Source organism: Spermophilus citellus, assembly GCF_964194105.1.
Source record: "Spermophilus citellus genome assembly, chromosome: 2".
Taxonomy (NCBI): Eukaryota; Metazoa; Chordata; class Mammalia; order Rodentia; family Sciuridae; genus Spermophilus; species Spermophilus citellus.
In genome coordinates this window covers 215,924,968-215,945,696 of record NC_138183.1, presented here as the reverse complement: position 1 = coordinate 215,945,696, position 20,729 = coordinate 215,924,968, and the positions used below count along the sequence as shown (strand labels likewise).

The 20,729-nt window shown below is 35.7% G+C and overlaps 1 protein-coding gene across 1 annotated transcript; it reads left to right on the top strand.

Annotated features, from left to right (window-relative positions):
• The first annotated feature begins 890 nt into the window (after nt 1–890).
• On the top strand, nt 891–4,252 carry FANCF (FA complementation group F). The gene has a single exon (XM_081282182.1). It carries the CDS (start codon nt 1,389–1,391, stop codon nt 2,463–2,465), a length of 1,077 nt encoding a protein of 358 aa, XP_081138308.1. The 5' UTR covers nt 891–1,388; the 3' UTR covers nt 2,466–4,252.
• The last annotated feature ends 16,477 nt before the right edge of the window (nt 4,253–20,729 follow it).

The window sequence follows — 20,729 nt, the reverse complement described above, 5'->3', positions numbered from 1 at the left end:
AAGTGTCTAAGAAAAAAGTACACAAAATCTGATTTGCTTTATAATTAAATGGTTTTGTGCCCCTTTAGACCTGAAGAACACATGTTTTTTGAAGTGAGAATGAATTAATTACTGATACCTACACATTTGATAAAGGTGGGCTGCAGATTTAGATCTAAATTCTAGTAGCCAAGACAAAGGACTTTAAAAGTAATGATATACTTAGGGTAAAATTACTACTTTTAGGACCAAGTAAGAGTTGGAACAGACAGTAATCAAATAAAACTGAATTATCATTATGAACACCACTGCTTTATTTTTTAAAAGGTGCTGGAATGCTTCTTTTAATAAATGAAAAATTATTCTTCCTTTTAAATTTCTTTTTCCCTTATTTATTAAAAACACAACATCTTTTGCCCACTTCTTAGAATAGTATTGGTTAGAGTTTTAGGACTGGAAGGAAATTCTTTTCTAATGAGTTATTACATACATCATTAGCTTACGTTTAAAACTGTTGTGGGTTTGTGAACAATAAACAATAAAACAATAAACTCCTAGGAGTTTGCAAAATGAGTGTTTGTCAAACCCATCAATGAATAGATAATCTTAATTACACCCAATAATGGGTCCTCTCTCTGTTCTGGAAATCTTTAGGCAAACATTTATTATTATGTACTTTTAAATGGCATTTCCTTCAGCTGATTATTTCTGTGAAGTAAGAGTCATCAGAGCTATTTTGCTCTGGAAATTAAAAAAACAATGATAGTGTAATTTTGGAATAAAATTTTAAATTCATTTAAAAATTTCAACAAAGTATTATTCTTGAAGTTGACTTTTTTCTTTCAATTAACCGAGGCTTCAGTTCTAATAATGAAAGAACAATGTGGAAAAAAAAAAAAAAAAGAAAGAACAATGTGAAGCCCCAGAATTTAGCAGAGAGCCAGTATAAAAAAGACCAATATATTTTTCAAATTGATATTAAAATTTCATTCAATAACGTTTCCTCACTTGAAACAGCATGTCTCTGGCATTACCTAATTATGATAAGCCTCAATACAGATCCCTCCTTCAGGAAAATCTCAGAAAATTTCTGCATAGGGATATTTCGAAAACGAAAGGAAGTTCAGCCTTTTGAACTTCTGTCCAGGAACTGTCAATATGAATGCCTCACAACTATTCGCTTCCCACTAATAGCCTTTTCCATAACTGGAAAAAGCAAGAAGTTCAGGACTTTTCTCCAGTGTAAGTTTCCTAGATTCAAGGAACCCGGATAAAGCCGCCGTTAAGATTGACATGAACTTTGTCCAATAGTGTGGCAGAGGGGCGTATCATTTCATGGACGCTCCAATCAGCGCGCAGAGAGTCGCCGTCTCCAAGGTGAAAGCGGAAGTAAGATTTTGGCTCGCCACATGGAACCGCTTCTGCAGCACCTGGAGCGCTTTTCTGAGGTTTTGGCGGTCTCCCGCACCACCCACGTAAGCACCTGGGACCCAGCGACTGTACGAAGGGCTCTACAGTGGGCTCGCTATCTGCGCCATGTCTACCAGCGTTTCTGCAGCCATGACCACATCCGCACAACTCTGGAAAGGCGGTTGCACTGCTTGTGGAAGGAAGGCGGCCTTGGGGTGGGTCCAGTCCCTGGACTGAGAAACTTTGAGGCCCTTGGGCACTGTGACATCCTGCTGTCTCTACGCCTGCTGAAGAACCCGGCCCTGGGGGATGCAGCTTGTCGCTACCTGCTGCAGCAACTCTTTCCCGGCCCGGGCGTCCGGGATGCCGATAGGGAACTGCTCCAAGACAGTCTGGCCAGCCTCGCTCGCCGCGGGTCTGCGGTCCACATGCTGCGCTTCAACATCTGCAGGGAGAACCCGAATCTTCAGGACGACTCATTGATGAAGACCCAGGCTGAGTTGCTGCTGGAGCGTCTGCAGGAGGTGGGCAAAACCGAAGCGGGAGGCCCCAGCAATTTGCTCTGCAGCCTGTGGGAGCGCCTGCCACAGAACAACTTCCTGAAAGTGATAGCGGTGGCGCTGTTGGAGCCTCCCATGTCTCCCCAGCCCCAGGGAGAGGAGTTAAAACTGAGTAGCCCCAGAATTCTTGGAGAGGGGAGTCAAGAGCTACTCCACTGGCTTCTGGGGAAGTCGGAAATCATGGCTGCCTTTTGTCGCAACGTCCCGGCGGGTCTTTTGACTTTGGTGGCAGGTCGCTACCCAGCACTTTCTCATGCCTATCTGAGTGTGCTAGCTGACTGGAGTCAACGTCTGCACTACGACCTTCAGAAAGGCATTTGGGTTGGAGCTGAGTCTCAAGATGTGTCCTGGGAGGAGTTGTACACTAGATTTCAAAACCTCTGCCAGGCACCCCCACCTCTGAAAGATGAGGTTCTAACTGCGCTCAAGTCTTACAAGGCGCAGGATGGAAATTTCGAAGTTCCTGGTCTTAGCATCTGGACAGACCTGTTGTTAGCTCTTCAGAGTAGTGCATAATACCACATTTGGTCTGTTTTAGGTCTGAAGCCAAGCACTAATTCTCCATGAGCAACGTTTGTTATTTGAATATGTAATTTACAAAACGATAATTCTATGTTGAAAAGGAAAAAGCAGCTTTTTTAGTATGTTTTTTTTTTTTTTTTTTTTTTTTTTTAGTATGGTTTACCCTTAGTTTGGTTTGGTTCCAACTCTGCCCCAGTGCCCTTCCAGTGAAGAGTTTTCTTTAACTAACAACATGTGGTGTCAGAAATGTTATTTTGAAAAACATATTAGCCTATTTGGAATTTAAGCCCTGGACTTTGGCCTTGTTGATCTAGTGTTCTAAGCATTTAAGTTGCCTCACCATGCAATTAAAATTGTTGTTTGTTTTAGCAAATTACTAATCTCTGTAAGACCACATAGTATGTTAATTTAAAATATTGACTTCAATACACAAAAAAATGAATTAGAAGACCCAGTTGTTAGTTCTGCCATTAATTAGGTTAGTAGGTCACAACCTTAGTGCAACAGTTACTTCTTATTAAATGAAGTGTTTATACTAAAATAATTAAATTTTATTGTTCTTCCCTTAGTGACTGCCTTATGAAGACCATTTGGAGTATTTATTTTGAGTGTTGGAACTTAATTTTGTTAGTTTCCTTGAGTATTCAAGTAGCAGAATGATTTAGTCATTTTTATTGGGGATATATGAATTTCCAGCAACCGAGGCATTTTTGTCCATATCCAGGTTAACTGATAACAAGAGTGTTTGGAATGTATTGCTACTCAGAAAGTTACTTTCTAATTCCAGAAATGAAATTAGAACAAAAGGGTCTTATCTTGTAGAAAATTTTATTCTGTAGTAAAATTTCAGAGGAAAGTAATGTTCCCCCAGGAAGTATACTTTCTAAAATAATCTCAAGTGAACAACAGCAAATTCTTATTACCTGTGGTCTTATTCCTTTTTGTAGCTCTAATTGATATAGACCATCTTTTAGATTGCATTTGCCCAAAATAGTAAAACAACTTCTTCTGTTAATTACATGAGTCTTATTTCAAGAAACAACTCAATAAAGAGTTGTGCCATGACAAGTCCTAATACTAGTTTTAGTTTTAGGAACTAGCAGTTTATGAACTCTTTCCTCATTGCTACATCTAACATTATAATATAAGATAAAATAAGGTTGATATAGACTTAACATTTTAAAATATATTTTTGTACTGATCATTTGTTAATTTTTTTTTACTTTAAATTCCATGGTATATTTGTTACATACGTAGTCAGTCTTATTTAATCTCATTTAATCTGTGTTCCAAGACTATATTCTATGTGTATAAACTGAAAGAGATGAAGTGAAATGCCCAAGGGCACACACAAAAGCAAATAAGAGTAGAAGCCATATCCGTTATTTATTTTGTTTCCAAGAGTGTAGTACAGTATCTGGCATGTGTTTTATGTACTCCTAATGTATGAATAAATAAAATCAGCATTGGAACCTTAATCAGTACATTTTCTTATATTTTAAAAAATATCAAGTACTTGTAAAGTTCCTATTGAATTTAATAGTCTACATATCTCTTTAGGACTGCATGTATAGGATAGGAGAAAAGATGAAAGAAGTATATAAACATGAAAATATCGGAAAACTTTATAAAATCCAGAAGTATTTATTTTGTGGTTCATCCTATTAAATGTTTATTTGTTTTGGGATAGGTTTGTGTCTCAGTAGTAGGTGAAGTACTTGCCTAACATGTGCGAGGCACTGGGTTTGATCCTCTGCACCACATAAAAATAAATAAGTAAAATAAAGTTATTGTGTCCATCTATAACTAAAGTTTTAAAAAGTTTATTTGTTTGATTTCTCTTATGTTTTATTTCTCAGCTGTTTTTGCTTTACTAAATTGTTTCTTTTATTTTCTTATTCTGTTTTTCCCCTCTACCAGTTGGGATGTTCCACACCTGAGCTTTTACTCTCAAAACTTTTATCATATTTAATTTAAAAATATCTGAAACTATTTAATATCTTAATCCCCTTTCTTAATGATATAATAGACTAAGTCTGCTGTTTATCCCAAACTCACAAGTTATTTTCCAGTGTTTTGAGTTTTGTTCTTTATTCTAAAAAAACCAGCAAATGAGAACAATATAATTAATATTTTATGCAGAAAAGTGTGTTTTGATTTACCTACATTTTTAGCAGTTTTGTTCTGTGATTGTATAAATCTCAAAATTTTGTTTCCTCAGATATTAATACTGGCCTTGGTTTACTTGACATCTTTTTTGTTGTTCAGAAATTTCCTTGGAGAAAATGTCTTGGTGACAACCATTTTTAGTTTTTGTACACAAACATCTTTGTCAATGTTAGAAGGTAGTTTTGATGTGTATCTGTTTCTAAGTTAACATTAAGTATATTTACTTTTTTCAGATGTTTATTGTTGATATTAAGCAGGATATTGTCAGTATACTTAATAGTTCTTTTGTAAGTGATCTCTTTCTGTTTTCTTTTTTCTTGGTTCGGTGTTTGTAGTCAGTACAGTGTATTTAATTGTGAATTTCCTTTTTGCTTGTATGTTATATATGTTTGTGTTTTATTTTTCTAAGGACTTTGTTTTTCTCTGTTCTGAACAATTTTCAGCAATTTCCCCCCAGTGTTTTCTTTCCTCCACATTTTATAATCTCTCCTGTGACTTATCCAGACTATATCAGAACACCTCATACCACTCTTCTATCCTATTAGCTTTCTTTCCTGGCTCCTTTCACCAATAGACTTTGTGCTACTACAGAAATTGCTATTATTATCCAGGCCCCTGTCTCCATTTTCTCTGTAGTAATAATATCCTACCCCCCAGGTTTTAGTTAGAAATGGCCACCCTACATGAGAGTAAATTTCTTCTGCAGTTACATATACCCACAACTCTAGATTTTGGCTACTTTGATATAAGGAGAAGTAATATGTACAACCTACAACTCACACCCTAGAAATAGGAAGTCATTTGTTCATCATGCTCTATTTTCCCTTTTAGTAGGCTGGAAAGTGTAGCGAGCCACCTAGAATCATGGCTGAAGATGACTGGAGCAACTGCTATAGACTCAAAGATGAAGTCACACGTCCACAGAGGTAAAACAGCTTACCTGTATATCCCATTCTGTTACAGGGGAGGAAGTACACTATTATCTATACTGTTTCTCATCCAGATCACCATTTCAGGGTTTCTTTGTCATATCCACATTCCTGTAATCCTAAATTAGTATTGATACAGTCTTGGCAATTCTGCATGATCTATCTGATATTTAAACCATAAGTTTTAATTTTCAACACCTTTTTTTTCAAAACTTTATTTAGCTTTCATTCTTCCATATCTGCATGGCCATATTTAATAACCTTGCTTTTGTGTGTGTATGTGTGAGATTCCATTTTTATTTTTTAGCATTGTTATTTGATAATTTGTATTAATCATTCAGAATCTAAATTCCCTTGGAATTAAAACCTATTCTATTGATTTCTCACTCATGCCAGTTAGTTTCTTTACATGTTTTGTAGTATCTGTGAGTTCACATGTATTTGATCTTTATCTATGGAAACCTGGGAATCTAAATAGGTTATTTTTTCTCCCATAAGGGCATTTTCGAATATTTCTGCAATAAACGTAGAAAGCTCTAACAAGGGCCAGTTTGGCAGATACCTAAGCTTAATGTAAGAATTTTGGCTTTAGTTTCTTTACTTGTGATTTGGGAGTTTCCTTTATGTTCTGTAATCCAAACAGTATTAAAGATGTGCTTTTTTGAGAATCTACTTGTTTGAAGCAGTTGGGCCTATGGAATATCTAGCCAATGCTTGCCAGGGTAGAAGTCCTCATTTTCCTTTTAATCCCACACCAACATGTCCTCAACACTCCTCTGGAGTAAGTATTGTCTATCTTACAAATCATCCCTGTAATGCCACATTCAAAGGATACTTTATTGGCATCAAGTTATCTGCCCCCTCAGTAGCATTAGCTATTTGCTACCATTACCACCTTTTTGAAATTGGGCTTGAAAGCCTGTGGTTATGACCTATATTACAATACTCTATCCTAGTCTTCTCTTAACTAATTTTTCCTTATTGAACATCCTGGTTCCTTCTCTCCTAATCAACTTTTAAATGTTAGCAATATCTCAAGAGTTTAACAACTTTGTTTCCTCTTTGTTGTGTACTTTCACTCATGTGAGATCATCCATTTTCACAGTTTTAAATATTACCTGTATGTTGTCAGTTGCAAAGTTTGTATCTTGAACCCTGAGCTGGTAACAGCTTCAGAAGTAACACCTGAATGCCTTATTCACAAGCCTCTCAAACCAAACATTTCTAAAACAGTTCTTACTATTGCCACAGAAGCCTTCTTATCCCCAGATATTTCTAAATAAATAGCCAGGAACTCGGAGATTGTCCTTGAATTATTCCTTTCTCTTAAGCTTTTCATCTATTCCATCAATATGTTCTCCCCATTCTCCATTTGTCACTCATCACCTGATGTTAATAGGCTGTGGTAACATTAACTAACTTCTTATTTGTTTTTGGAGCCATCACACTCCAAAAAACATATTCAAAAATATTCTAAAGTGTAATCAAAACAATATATCACTGACATAAAAGCAGATACCTTGACCAGTGGGATGATAGAAAACCCAGGAGTAAACCCAAATGTTTATGATAAATTGAATTGTTGTAAAGGTGCCAAGAATACATAATGGGGAAAAGATGATCCCTTCAATGAGTGGTGTCAGGAAAACTCCCATGCAGAAGAATGAAATCACACCCTGATCTCATACCATACACAAAATCAACTCAAAATAGATTAAAAAATTAAATAAAATTCTGAAACTATAAAACTACTAGGAAAAAATTTTTAAAAAACTTTAAAACATAGGGAAAAAACTCAGCACATGTGCTGCTCTTTTTACCACCTTAACTGAAGCAGACAAATAAAACATCTGTTCTTATTTTGCCAGACACCAATTTCATTTATTTGCTATCCTTTATGACTCACTTCCTGAAAGCCTCCTATTTTCCTTGAAGACTTTTTCAATCTGGATTTCCCCTTACCTCCTGCTTTGACAATGTCATTCCATCCAATGTGCCTTACTGAGAAGACCTAATATCCTACACATTGCTAAACCTAATGGTCAATTTTCAGACCTCATCTTGTTTAACCTAACAACAAAATTTGTTACAATTGAAGATTCTCTTTTTGTTACATTTTGTTCATTTGGCTTACAGGATACTGAGGTCTCTGGTTTTCCTCCATATTTATGTCACTCTTATTTTAGAATATTCTCAGCATTGGAGTGCCTCAAGGCTAATTCCTTCTCTATACTTTCTTGATAATTTTATTATGTTCATGACTTTGATATCATCTGTATATCAGCGACTCATATTTTTCTCCAGACATTTTTCTCAAAATCCAGACTTGTATAATCAATATCAGTAGCTTCCTCCTTTTGGAAACCCCAAAACTCAATATGTACCAAACCTACTTGATCTGTAGCCTTCCTCATCTATGTTATTGGCAACTCCATTCTTCCAATTGCTCAGGCAAAAAATCTTGGGAGGAACATTTTTTCCCTTTTTCACTCTACATCTGAATTAATTGTTTTATTGGTTCAACACTCCAAATAGATTCAAAATTTGACCACTTATCATCTCTACATCTTAAATCCCTGGTCCAAACCATCATTATCTTTTGCCTGAATTCCTGTAATAGCTTTTCAAAAATATATACTTCAGCCAGGCACAGTAGCACATGTCTGTAATCCCAGTAACTCGAGGCTGTGACAGGACCATCACAAGTCTGAGACCAACCTGGGAAACTTAGGGAGACCCTGTCTCAAAAATATAATTGAAAAGGGGCTTGGGATGTAGCTTAGAGGTAGAGTACCCCTGGATTCAATCCCAATGACCATCCATTCATATACATAAATAAATAGAGATACACACACACACACACTTTATTTTTAGAACAGTTCTAGATTTATAGCAAAATTGAGCACATTGCACAGTGATTTCCCCTGCTTTCTGCTTCACACATGTGTAGCCTCCCCCATTATCAACATCCTTCACTAGACTGATATGTTGTTACAATTGATGAACCTGAATTGGCATAGCATGACCTGAAGACCATGGTTTACATTAGGGTTCACTCTTGTTGTTACACATTTTATGGATTTGAACAAATGTTTAATGGCATGGATCCATCTTTGGAGTCTGTTATAGAGTAATTTCACTAAATTAAAAATCCTCCATACTCTACTTATTCATTTTTCTTTCTTCTCCAACCTTGGAAACCAAGGATTTTTTTTACTGTCTCCATAGTTTTGCCTTTTCAGAGTATTAAATAGTTGGGATCATACAGTATATAACTTTCTCAGATTGGCTTCTCTTACTTGATAGTATGCATGTAAATTCCCTCCGTAACTTTTCCTTGTGTGAGAGCTTATTTCTTGGGCTGAATAATATTTTATTATGTAGATGTGCCATAGTTTATTTATTCACCTACTGAAGGACATCTCAGTTGCTTCCAAGTTTTGATAATTGTAAACAAAACTATAAGCATGTGTGTGCAGGGTTTTGTATGGACATTTTCAATTCATTTGTTTAGCTATCAAGGACTGTGATCACTGGGTTGAATGATAAGGGTATGTTTAATTTTGTAAAAACTGCCAAGTTCTTCTGATCAACTTTTTGTTGTTGTGTCCAAAGACCTGTTAAGAACAATTAGAGGAGGAAAAGTTTATTTGGGGACTCATGGTTTCAGAGGTTTCAGTCCATAGACAGCCAACTCCATTCCTCAGGGCTGGAGGTAAGGCAGAACATCATGGCAGAAGAGTGTGGTAGAGGAAAGATACTCAGGACAACACACCAGGAAGGAGAGAGAGAACTGTTCTCACCATGACACAATGTAAATCCCAACAGCATACCCCCAATGACCCACCTTCTCTAGTCACACACTACCTGCTTATACTTGCCACCCAGTTAATTCATATTAGTGGATTAACACACTGATTAGGTGAAGGTTCTCATAATCAATCATTTCACCTCTATGCTTTCTTGCTTCTCACACATTACCTTTTGGGCAATACCTCACAGCTAAACCATAACACTCCAAAGTGGAAGTACCATTTTACATTCCCACCAGCTACTTTCTGCCAAACCCTTTCCAGCATGTGATAAAGTCCCTATTCTGGACTCTTGCCAAAATAAATGGTATTTCATTGTTTGTTATGCAGTGGTAACACATTGTTGTTTTAATGTGCAATAACCTTTATTTTTTTTGTCACCATTGAGTGACATTATCTCATGCATACTAGGCAAACTCTCTACCACTAAGATACATCCACAACCCTTTTTAAAAGTTATTTTGAGTCACGGTCTTGCTAAATGGTCCAGCCTGGTCTTGAACTTGAGATCCTCCTGCCTCAATATCCCCAGTAGCTGAGATCACTGGTATGCACCACCATAACTGACTTGCAACAGGCTATTAGCCTGGTCTTCATGATTTCACATTGGCTCATTTGCTATCCATATTGAACAATGCAGGAAAAGGGGAAAACACATGACAGCTCATGGTCTTCCTCTCTTCAGAATTTTGCATTGGCTTCTCATTTTATTAATAGTCTTTCTAATGGTCTATGTGATTTTATATGATTCCCTTTTACCTTTCTTTCCTCTGGCTCTTTCCCTAACTCCCTCTGGCCTAGTCGCAATGCTCACCTGGCTGCTCTTAGTAAATTCCAGATATGATCCTACCTTATAGATATTCTCTCTGTAATACCATTCCCCCCTGTTATCTGCTTAGCTAATTCTCTTACCTACTTCAAATTTTTGCTCAACTTTTACTTCTTCAAGCTTAGTCTAAGTATTCTAGCTAATATTGTGATTTTCCCAAAGAGTAGACTTGGCCACTTTTGCCTCTTCCTCCCATTTCTCCTCCTCTGTTATGATTTATCTATGAGGTGTCCCCTCAAAGCTCATGTGTAAAAGACAAGAAATTTCACAGGTGAAGTGATTCGGTTATGAGATTCTCAACCACATCAGTGCATTAATCCCCTGATAGGGATTAACTGGGTGGTAACTGTAGTGGGGCTTCAGGTGTGGCTGGAGATGGTGGGTCACTGGGGGCATGACTTTGGGATAAATATTTTGTCTGTAGTGAGGAGTATCTCCCCATTCCACCCCCATCTCTCTGTCTCTCTCTCTCCTTCCTACTGCTATGTCATGAGTTGCTTTCCTCTGCCACACTCTTCTTCCATGATATTCTGCCTCACCTCAGGACCCAAGGAATGGAGTTAGCCATCTATGGACTGAGACCTCTGAAACTGTGTAGCTCAAAATAAACTTTTCCTCCTCTAATTGTTCTCGTCAGATCTTTGTGGTTACAGCAATGAAAAAGCTGACTAAATCATCCTTGTATTATGTCATCCTTTCTGTTTTGAACAGAAGTTTTCACCATCATTTACTAATGTATTATTTGCTCATTTATGATGCTTCTTACTACTTACTTCTGCCTCCTCTCTATAGATTCAAGCCCCTCTTGGGCAGGATACTTTTTCCATTGTGTTCACTAACATATCCCAGGACTGAAGATCATTTCTTGGCATAAAGTTAAACTTTAAAAAGTCCCTGTTAAATAAATACATGAGTGAGCAAAGTAGTTTTTATGAAATCAATTTTGTCATCTCACTTGCTTACAACTATTGAATAGCTCCTTCCCATTCCACTTTGAATAAAGCCCATTTTTCTTTTCTTGCTTTACAAGATCAAGGGCATATTCTGTTTATCTTGACATGCTCATTTCTTGCCATTCTCCCCTCTAGACTCTCTGAAAACTCAAACTTACTTTAAGTTCTTAGAATAGGCAGAGTTTATTTATTTTTTTCCTGTCTTAGAAACTTTATTTACATTATTGCTTTAGGTGATAATATCCTCAGGTCTTTCACCTATCAGCTTAATTTTTCCTATCACCATCATAATATCTCCATCTAAATATATTTAATCTTTGCTTTTCTTCCAGACATTTCATTTTCCTATTAATTATAGCTTTGTTATACATGTGTGTCTGTCTTTTGCACTGAACTACAAGACCTGTGAGGACGTAACTTCTTATTTGCTTCCCAGTAAACAACCAAGACCCTCACTTCCTGACTAATATACATTGAGCAACTGAAAACTATGCTAGAAGGAATGGAAATGGAGTAAACATTTGATTAGATCATCATTCTCTGGATCACATGTTTAAGAGACATAATCATTTTAGTAGTATTTGTAAAGACCATAAATCTAACCAAGAAGGAAGTTACTAATAGATGGTAATTTTTCCACTCTACAACCCAATAATCTGAAAAATCTTCTAAAGCTTCTTTGTTGCATTTGAGTTGGATAAACATTCATCAATGTTCAGATTTAGTCATTGTGGTTAAATTTTCCATTTTTACCTAATCTTTTTGCTCCTTTATATATTTTTGAGTTCTGAAACAGTACACTATAACTCAAAAATAAGAACAAGTTATAAATAGAGTGGCCCATCTTCTCAGAAAAAAGTGTGGATATAAGGTATTCCTTATTAGCATAAATTAATTAATGTAAACAGTGTAGAGAGATACCATTGATTTTTCTCAGGAATTAATTGGAAATGCTCAATCATTATATTAGAAGTGTGACACTACATCATTTATCAGATGCTAATTGTCATGGTGGGCTAAGGATGCCCTTTTGGCTTAAAAATATGGTAGCCCTAAGGGAAAGTAGCTTAAATCGTTACAATAATGAATGTGTCTTCAACTGTCTTTTAGAGCTTCATTACTCTTAATATTATCGTTGAAGTTTGAGTTAAGAAGAGTTTACAGTGTTTTCAAGGACCACTGTGGTTTTATCCTTTCATCTCATGAATGATTTTGACTCAAATCTTCCAATTTTTTGGAGCAATTTAGGAGTATAAACAAGGGAAATAACATGTGAAAAATTATCTTTAAAAACATTTATACATACAATACAAATAGAATGTCAAATTCTGAATTATATCTTTGCTAATCCCTGAATGCTTAAGATTAATTTGAGTTTTGTATTTGAAACTGGGTGCTACATATAATTATTTCAATAGAATTTATTCTAAGGTGAATTCATGTGTTTATCACTACAAACAGAACCTTCTTACTCCATATACAACTTTGTTTTATATTTATGGTACTAACATTTACCCATTCATTCAATAAACATTTGATCATTTACTATATGTTGATGTGATTTAATGTGCTAAAAAGATTATACACCATTTTACATAGTTTATACATTTTGTTTTTACTTATTTATTTGTTTGTTTAAATGGGATCTCATGTTGCCCAGGCTGACCTTAAACTTTCCATTCTGCCTCAACCTCTCATGTACCTGGGATTACAGACATATGCCAAAATGCCTAGCTTGTAACATATATTTTTTATGTTATGAACTAAATTTATCATATTTTTAAGGAAAACACATCTGGAAAACAATATGTAAAGGAAAGGTATATATGTAAATCAATATTGGATATTTTACCCTTCACAGTTGCTCAAATCTCTATGGGATAGCTGTTAAAATATTCATTATTAATACCAAGCATTTGACATAGTGTCAATACTTTTTTGTAAGATATTCTTGTGAGGTTATGCATATATTTATGAGTATTGACAATATTCCCAGAAGGAAAAAGATCATAGTGCACTGATAGTTTTCAATGAATGTAGATGCACCATGAAGAAAAGTGGAAAACTTCTTTACTAACAACAGGCATATTAAGCTGAATTTGCATGCACAAATTTCAAATAATCTTTTACTAGTGAATTAAATATTAAAATGCAGGACAGGAAAGTCAATGAAGATTATGAATTCCTTTGTAGTATTTTCTAGGAATGAGGAGATCTCATAATGTTGTAATAAATATAATTGGTAGAAAGGAAGTAGGTTTTCTATTTTGTATTCAAAATACAGAAAAACGAAATAATGCTTATATTGTTTAATGATTCACAAAATTATTCAGTACTTTACCTAAACATTAAAAGCCAAGAGTATGGGTGGTGTTGGAGGTTCCCAATCTCTGGTCTGTTTTTCCAGTAATTGTAAAAACATGAGTTCCTGACACTACCAGTTTGAAATTATTGTTAAAAACAAAAATAAATTACAAGTGACTAATGAGAGCAATTTACAGAAGATACATGCTATAGTTCACTAGTCAGCAGACATAGGTTGCATATGGAATTGCTATAGTAACCAAAACTAATCAAGAGCAGGCACCATTTTCTAATTATAGCTAGAAAGCACTGAACCTTGTGCACTGTACCAGCAAATTGGCCCCTGTAGATTCAAAATGATTTCACTGTTTGTCATTACAGATGTTAGTGAAGGCAGGATATTTGAAGAATATTGTTCCTGCAAATTGTAAATGCATTATATCCATATTTATTGTCTAGTTGTGTAAATGGAATATTGCAATTACTGAAATAATACTGTAATTTAAATACATTTATTTTTCCATTTAAGAATAAAAGAAGATTTACAAACATTTTTTTAGTATGAGCACTAATGTGAAATTAAGGAGATGAAAAGAGGAAATGAATTCAAAACTTATTAAATGACTTTTTATGACTAATTAAAAAATTTAATTGCAGATAGACACAATAATTCTATTTATTTATTTGTTTTTATATGGTGCTAAGGATTGAGCCCAGTGCCTCACACATGCTAGGCAAGTGCTCTACCACTGAGCTACAATCCTAGCCCAACTTATTTTTATCAAATGATACTCTCTTTGGACCAACTTAAATAAACTGGTTCACTACTCTAAGCATCAACGTTTTTCTTTATGTAAATTAGGGTAAGAATAATGGCACATCTTTCAATAAAACAACTAAGAACATGACTATTTGAAAACTTCTTTTAGCCATCTTTTCTGTGGGTCTCCTGGTGACACATTGTCTTAGCTGTCCTTCATCTGAGAATGAATTGATTTTTGAAAGACAATTTAGCCAGATATAGAATTTGAGACTGTCTTTCTTTTTTTCTTTTGGCTTTTGAAAACGTGCCATTTCCTTCTGTCATTCATGTTTCTGACATGAGATCTGTCATTTGAATTGACCTTCGCCCTATAGTTAACAAGTCAATTCTCTCTCATTGCTTTAGGATTATCCTTCTTTATAGGTTTTATAAGTTTGATATTAATGTATCTTTGGGTGGATTTCTATGGGTTTATCCTGTCTCAGTTTTGTTCAGTATTTGTTTTTGTTTTGTTTTGTTTTGTTTTTTTAATACATAGATTCTCCTGTTTTGCCAAATATGCAAAAACTGGCAGGAATTATTTTCCAATTTTTTTTTCCAGCCCAACATCTTTTCTTCTCTCTTTGCTAGACTCAAAAGACAAGTCAGTTTTTTTTTTTTTTTTTTTTTTTTTTTTTTTTAAGCTCCACAGGTCTTTGAAATTCTGGTCATATCCTATAATTCTTCCTTTTGTTCACTTTGGATGATTTCTCCTGTTGTCTTTGAATTCATTGATTCCTTCATCTGTACACTTCATTTTTTTAATCTTTTTAAAAAAATCTTTATTTTTTAAATTTTTTTATGTGGTGCTGAGAATCGAACCCAGTTGGGCCTCACGCATGCTAGGCGAGCGCGCTACCACCTGAGCCACATCCCCAGCCCCTATACACTTCATTTTGATATCTTAGTTATATTTTCAGTTTTCATTTTGTCCCATTTCATTTCTTCTGATAAAACTTTTACATTTTTTCATTTTTAAGAATATTTGCAATTGCTCACTGAATCTTTTTTTTTTAGAACTACTACTTTTTAAATTTTTGTCAGATAATTTCAACATCTATGTCATTTCAGTGTATCTACGTGGATTATTTTTTCCTCATTCCCCCAAAAAATATTTTGATGGGAGAATTCTTCTTTTCTATCCAAAATGAGAGAAAAAAATAACTCTCTCGTTTCCTGCAGGTTAAATTCCTTAACAGAAAATTCCCGATGTTAAAAAGATAATGGGCTTTTAACACAAATTCGTTCATCTTTTGATGGTCAAAGGATGAGCATGTGTTTACCAATGAACTCCTGGAATTATTTGGAAAATTTCATACTCATGTATACACTGTCATAGAGAAAAGTCCTCAGCTTTCATCAGATTATCTAATGCATAAGTGATTACCAAAATTTTGATGCATTCTGTCCTCTACAGTATTTGGATGTATGAAGTAGTTGCTGTATTAAAATCAGCCTAATTCTGGATAAAACCAGTAATTACAGTAAAATAGCTCATGCTTATTTAATCATTCATTTTGCTTATACTAATACATTCATTCAATCATTATACCTACCTCTGAGGCCAATTATTAACTTCCAATTTGCACATAAGAGGTTATATGGAAATTATAAAGTCTTCCTTTCTTTTTTAAATATTTTTAAAATTTGTTCTGATTAGTTATACATGACAGTAGAAGGCTTTTTGACACATCATACATAAATGGAGTATAACTTCTCATTTGTCTGGCTGTGCATGATGTAGAGTTACACAGTCCATGTAATCATATATGCACATAGGGTGATAATGTCTGATTCATTCTACTATCATTCCTACCTCCATACCCCCTCACCTCCCTTTACTCTGTCTAGTCCAAAATACCTCTATTCTTACCCCACCTTGTTGTGAATTAGCATCATCATATGAGAGAAAACATTTGGCCTTTGGTTCTTTGGGATTGGCTTATTTTGCTTAGCATAATATTTTCCAGTTTCATCCATTTACTGCCAAATGAAATAATGTCATTCTTTTTTAAGACTGAGTAATTTTACATTGTGTATATACACTATAGTTTCTTTATCCATTCATCTATTGAATGGCACATAGTATTGGTTTCATAGTGTAGGTATTGTGAAATTGAGCTGCTATAAACATTAATGTAGCTGTGGCACTGTAGTATGCTGACTTGAAGTCCTTTGGGTATAAACCTAGGAGTGGGGTAACTGGGTCAAAGAAACTTCACAGAAGAATAAATATAATTGATCTACAACTATATGTAAAAAAGTTCAACATCTCTAGCAATTAGAGAAATGCAAATCAAAACTACACTTAGATTCCATCTCACTCCAGACAGAATGGCAATCATCAAGAATATAAGCAACAATAAATGTTGATGAGCATGTGGGGGCAAAAGGTACACTCATACATTGCTGGTATAAGTGCAAATTTTTGCAACCACTACGGAAAGCAGTATGGAGATTCCTCAGAAAACTTGGAATGGAACCCGTCTTTGACCCAGTTATCTCACTTTTACGTTTACCCAAAGGACTTCCAAGTCAGCATACTACAGTGCCATAGCCACATTAATGTTTATAGCAGCTCAATTTCACAATATCTACACTATGAAACCAATACTAGGTGCCATAGCTAACTGAACAAAACTTTGGAATGATTAATAGGGACTACTGGGTTTGGAGGAAGACAAATTAACATTTATTAAAGATTATTAAAATTCTGCTATGTCCCAAATATCTTGTTAGATTCTTTCCTTACATTACTTATACAATTGCTACAATAAACCTGAAAAACAAATAGCATTGTCTACATATTATAAGTGAGACACTACACAGACATTCATGGCAGTTAAATTCTTTATCTGAAATCATCTGGCCAGTAAGAAAAAGAAAGAGAAAAAGAAAGAGCCATCAATATTGAGTAGGAACAAGAAGAAAAGCTGAGATAAGGAAATATGCATACCACAACCACAAACAATTGGAGAGAGACCACTTAGTAAACAATGTGAAACTATTATTAAAGAAAATATAACCCATAGAAAAAGGGGGAATTCCCCAGTGATACTTTGAGCTACAAAAATACGGCTATAGATATATGTAGACACTGATTTATACCTCAAAATGTATCTAGCAGTTTGATTTACTTTAAGGATCATTGTTTCTGGGTAATGGGATATGATCTTATTCTCACTTTCTTTTTTGAATGTGTATTGAATTAAAGAAGTAAGCATATATGATTTTAACAAGAATCTCTTCCCCTGATGTCTTCTCTCATCAACTGACCCCCTCACTCTGCTCATTTACTATAAATCCACAACTGTCCTAGTTACATTTGTAGTAAAGCGTGATCTCTCTTCTTTATTGCAATACCTCTATTGCAATCATTAATACTTTTTTTCTTTTCACCATTTGCTGTGGTTTAAATGTGTTTTTGTTCACCCCCAAATCCAAAGGTTGAAATCCTAATCCATGGTGTTAGTATTAAGAAGCAGGGCTTTTGGGAGGATAGTGAATCAAAATGGTAGAATCCACTCCAGAAGAATTTTAGAACACATATAAAAGAGGCCCCAGAGAGCACCCTTGCCTCTTCTACCATGTGGAGACAAACTTTGAATTCCTGTCTCTGAGAACTGGCCCTCACTAGACACTAGATCTACTAGTACTGTGATTTTTGGACTCCTTAGCCTCCAAACCTCTGAGAAATTGATTTCCATTGCTTAAAGACTTCCCATCTTTTGGAGTTTTTGTTTGTTTTTTTTTATAAAAGCCTGATCATACTAAAATGCAATTTGGACAAATGTTAGAATAATTTTTCTTATCAAAGTCTTAATAGCAAGATAAATCAACTTTAAGGATATAGCTTTTCAGTGTTGCTATGTAATTTGAGCCTAAGTAGACAATATGGAAAAAATATTATATTTTCTACTTTGAAGTTCCTAATCTATCATTATACTGATGGTTTGGGGAGCACTTAAAAGTATAAGGTGCGGGGCACCTTGGAACATGCCTATAATCCCAGCAGCTCAGGAGTCCGAGGAAGGAGGATCACAAGTTCAAAGCTAGCCTTAGCAAAAATGAGGTGCTAAGCAACTCAGTGAAAACCAGTCTCTAAAGAAAATATGAAATAGTGCTGGGGATGTTGCTCAGTGGTTGAAAACCCCTGAGTTCAATCCCAGGTCCCCTACCCCCAGCCAAAGAAAAAAAGTACAAAGTGTACATTTGTAATCCCAGCAGCTCAGGAGGCTGAGGCAGGCAGATTGCAAATTCAAGGCCAGCTTCAGCAATTTAGCAAAACCTTAAGCAATTTAGAGAGATTCTGTCTCAAAATAAAATCTAAAAAGGGCGAGGGATGGAGTTCAGTTGTAAAGCACACCAGGTTCAATCTCCAAAAGAAAAGTACAAAGTAACAACCAGTGGCAGCCAGCATGGAATAAGTCATGCAAACAAAGATTTTTTTTTTTATTTAAGTGAAATTTACCCTATAATATTCTTTGAAATACCAAGACAAAATTCATTTTTGCCAAAATATATTATGTTATCTTTATGGCCAGAGAAGGATACAAATTGGTTAATTTGTTGGTTCTTTCACTGATTCTACAAAACTATCCATCTTCTACCACCCAGGGGTACACAATTGATATATTCTGTTACATAGTCTGTTCTCAGTGGTTGAAAGCCCCTGAGTTCAATCTCGGGTCCCCCCACGCCCCCACCCTGGCAGCCAAAGAAAAAAAGTACAAAGTGTATATTTGTAATCCAAGCAGCTCAGGAGGCTCAGGAGGTTTGTATCATAGTAGTTATCATTATTTGGTATTACTTATTTACTTGTTTGATTAAAGATGTAATTTTTTTTAAAAAAATATTTATTCTAATTTGTTATATATGACAGCAGAATGCATTTCAGTTCATAGTACACATATAGAGCACAATTTTTCATGTCTCTGGTTGTACACAAAGTAGGGTCACACCATTCGTGTCTTTATACATGTACTTGGGGTAATTATGTCCATCTCATTTCACCATCTTTCCTAACCCCTGCCTCTCCCCCCCTACCCCCGCTTTTCCCTATCTAAAGTTCCTCCATTCCTCCCATGCTGCAACTCCCCATCCCCATTATGTATTAGAATCCTAATATCAGAGAAAACATTCAGCATTTGGTTTTGGGGGATTGGCTTACTTCATTTAGCATGATATTTTCCAACTCTATCCATTTACCTGTAAATGCCATGATTTTATTGTCTTTTAATGCTGAGTAATATTCTGGTGTGTGTGTGTGTGTGTGTGTGTGTGTGTGTGTGTGTGTGTGACGGTTTCTTTATCCATTCATTTACTGATGGGCATCTAGGTTGGTTCCACAATTGAGCTATTGTGAATTGTGCTGCTATAAACATTGATGTGACTTCGTTAATATAACATGCTGTTTTTAAGTCATTTGGGTATAAACCAGGAAGTGGGAAAGCTGGGTCAAATGGTGGTTCTGATCCACGTTTTTCAAGGACTCTCCATACTGCTTTCCATTTTGTTTGTACCAATTTGCAGTCCCACTAACAATGTATGAGTATGCTTTTGTACCCGTTTTCTCTCCAACTTTGTATTGTTTTTTAAATTTTTAAATATATATTGCTAGGAGCCACAAGCAAATATAGGATGTATGGCACCTTTGGTTGTAAAGTGACGTGACGCCAGCTAGCCACTGAGATGATTATGTTAAGATTTACATTCATATGGAAATTGGACTCCCGCTGTTCACCTTGGCCTGCTACCGGACTCATGTTATGGACTCATGTTACCAGACTCTTGGAGAGTTCCCATTGGTTGGGGAAGGATAGTAGGAGGAAATTCCGGGGGAGGTCCGGGGGACCCCGGGTTCCGGGAGGTGCGCGGTTCCGGCGGACGCCCGCGTGGGAGGACCAGGTTTTGGCTTGCCGGTGGCGGCTTTTTCAAAATAAAGTTTTGTTCCTGCTTGAGTGGCTCGTGATTCTGTGCCCAGCCAAGACTGCGGCATTTGGCGGCCCGCACGGGGAACGCCTGGAACTTAGAGGTGAGTAAAATTGCTCGCCCCTGAGGGAAGGCGACAGGATGGGTGACTATCTCAAAAAACAATGTGTTCTTGTTTTGATTTATTTTGTTTTTATTTCAAGCTCCCTAGCCCTAGAATTTTCTCAGGCGAACTGGGAAAAATGGTTGGCTCAAGGTTTGAAGTTATTCAGCCCTGAGAAAGAGAAAATTGATACAACCATTGTCTGTTCCGTTTTTGTTTCATTCTGTTTCGGCTTTGTTTTATCCCATCTTATTGGGTTACGTTACCTTTATAGTAGATTAGAATCCAGTAAAAAACAAACCGAAAAACTGCTAAGTAAATTGTTAGAGGTCCAGACTATGGTAGAAAAAACGCTAGGTCAAGCAAAAGAGAAGGTCTCCCAAGCTAGTCAGACAGAGGAGAATTTAAAAAAAGCAAGCTTAGAGG

What these genes read in the sequence shown, in the direction of transcription:
- FANCF (XM_081282182.1), top strand. Translation starts at nt 1,389, where the DNA reads ATGGAACCGCTTCTGCAGCACCTGGAGCGCTTTTCTGAGGTTTTGGCG.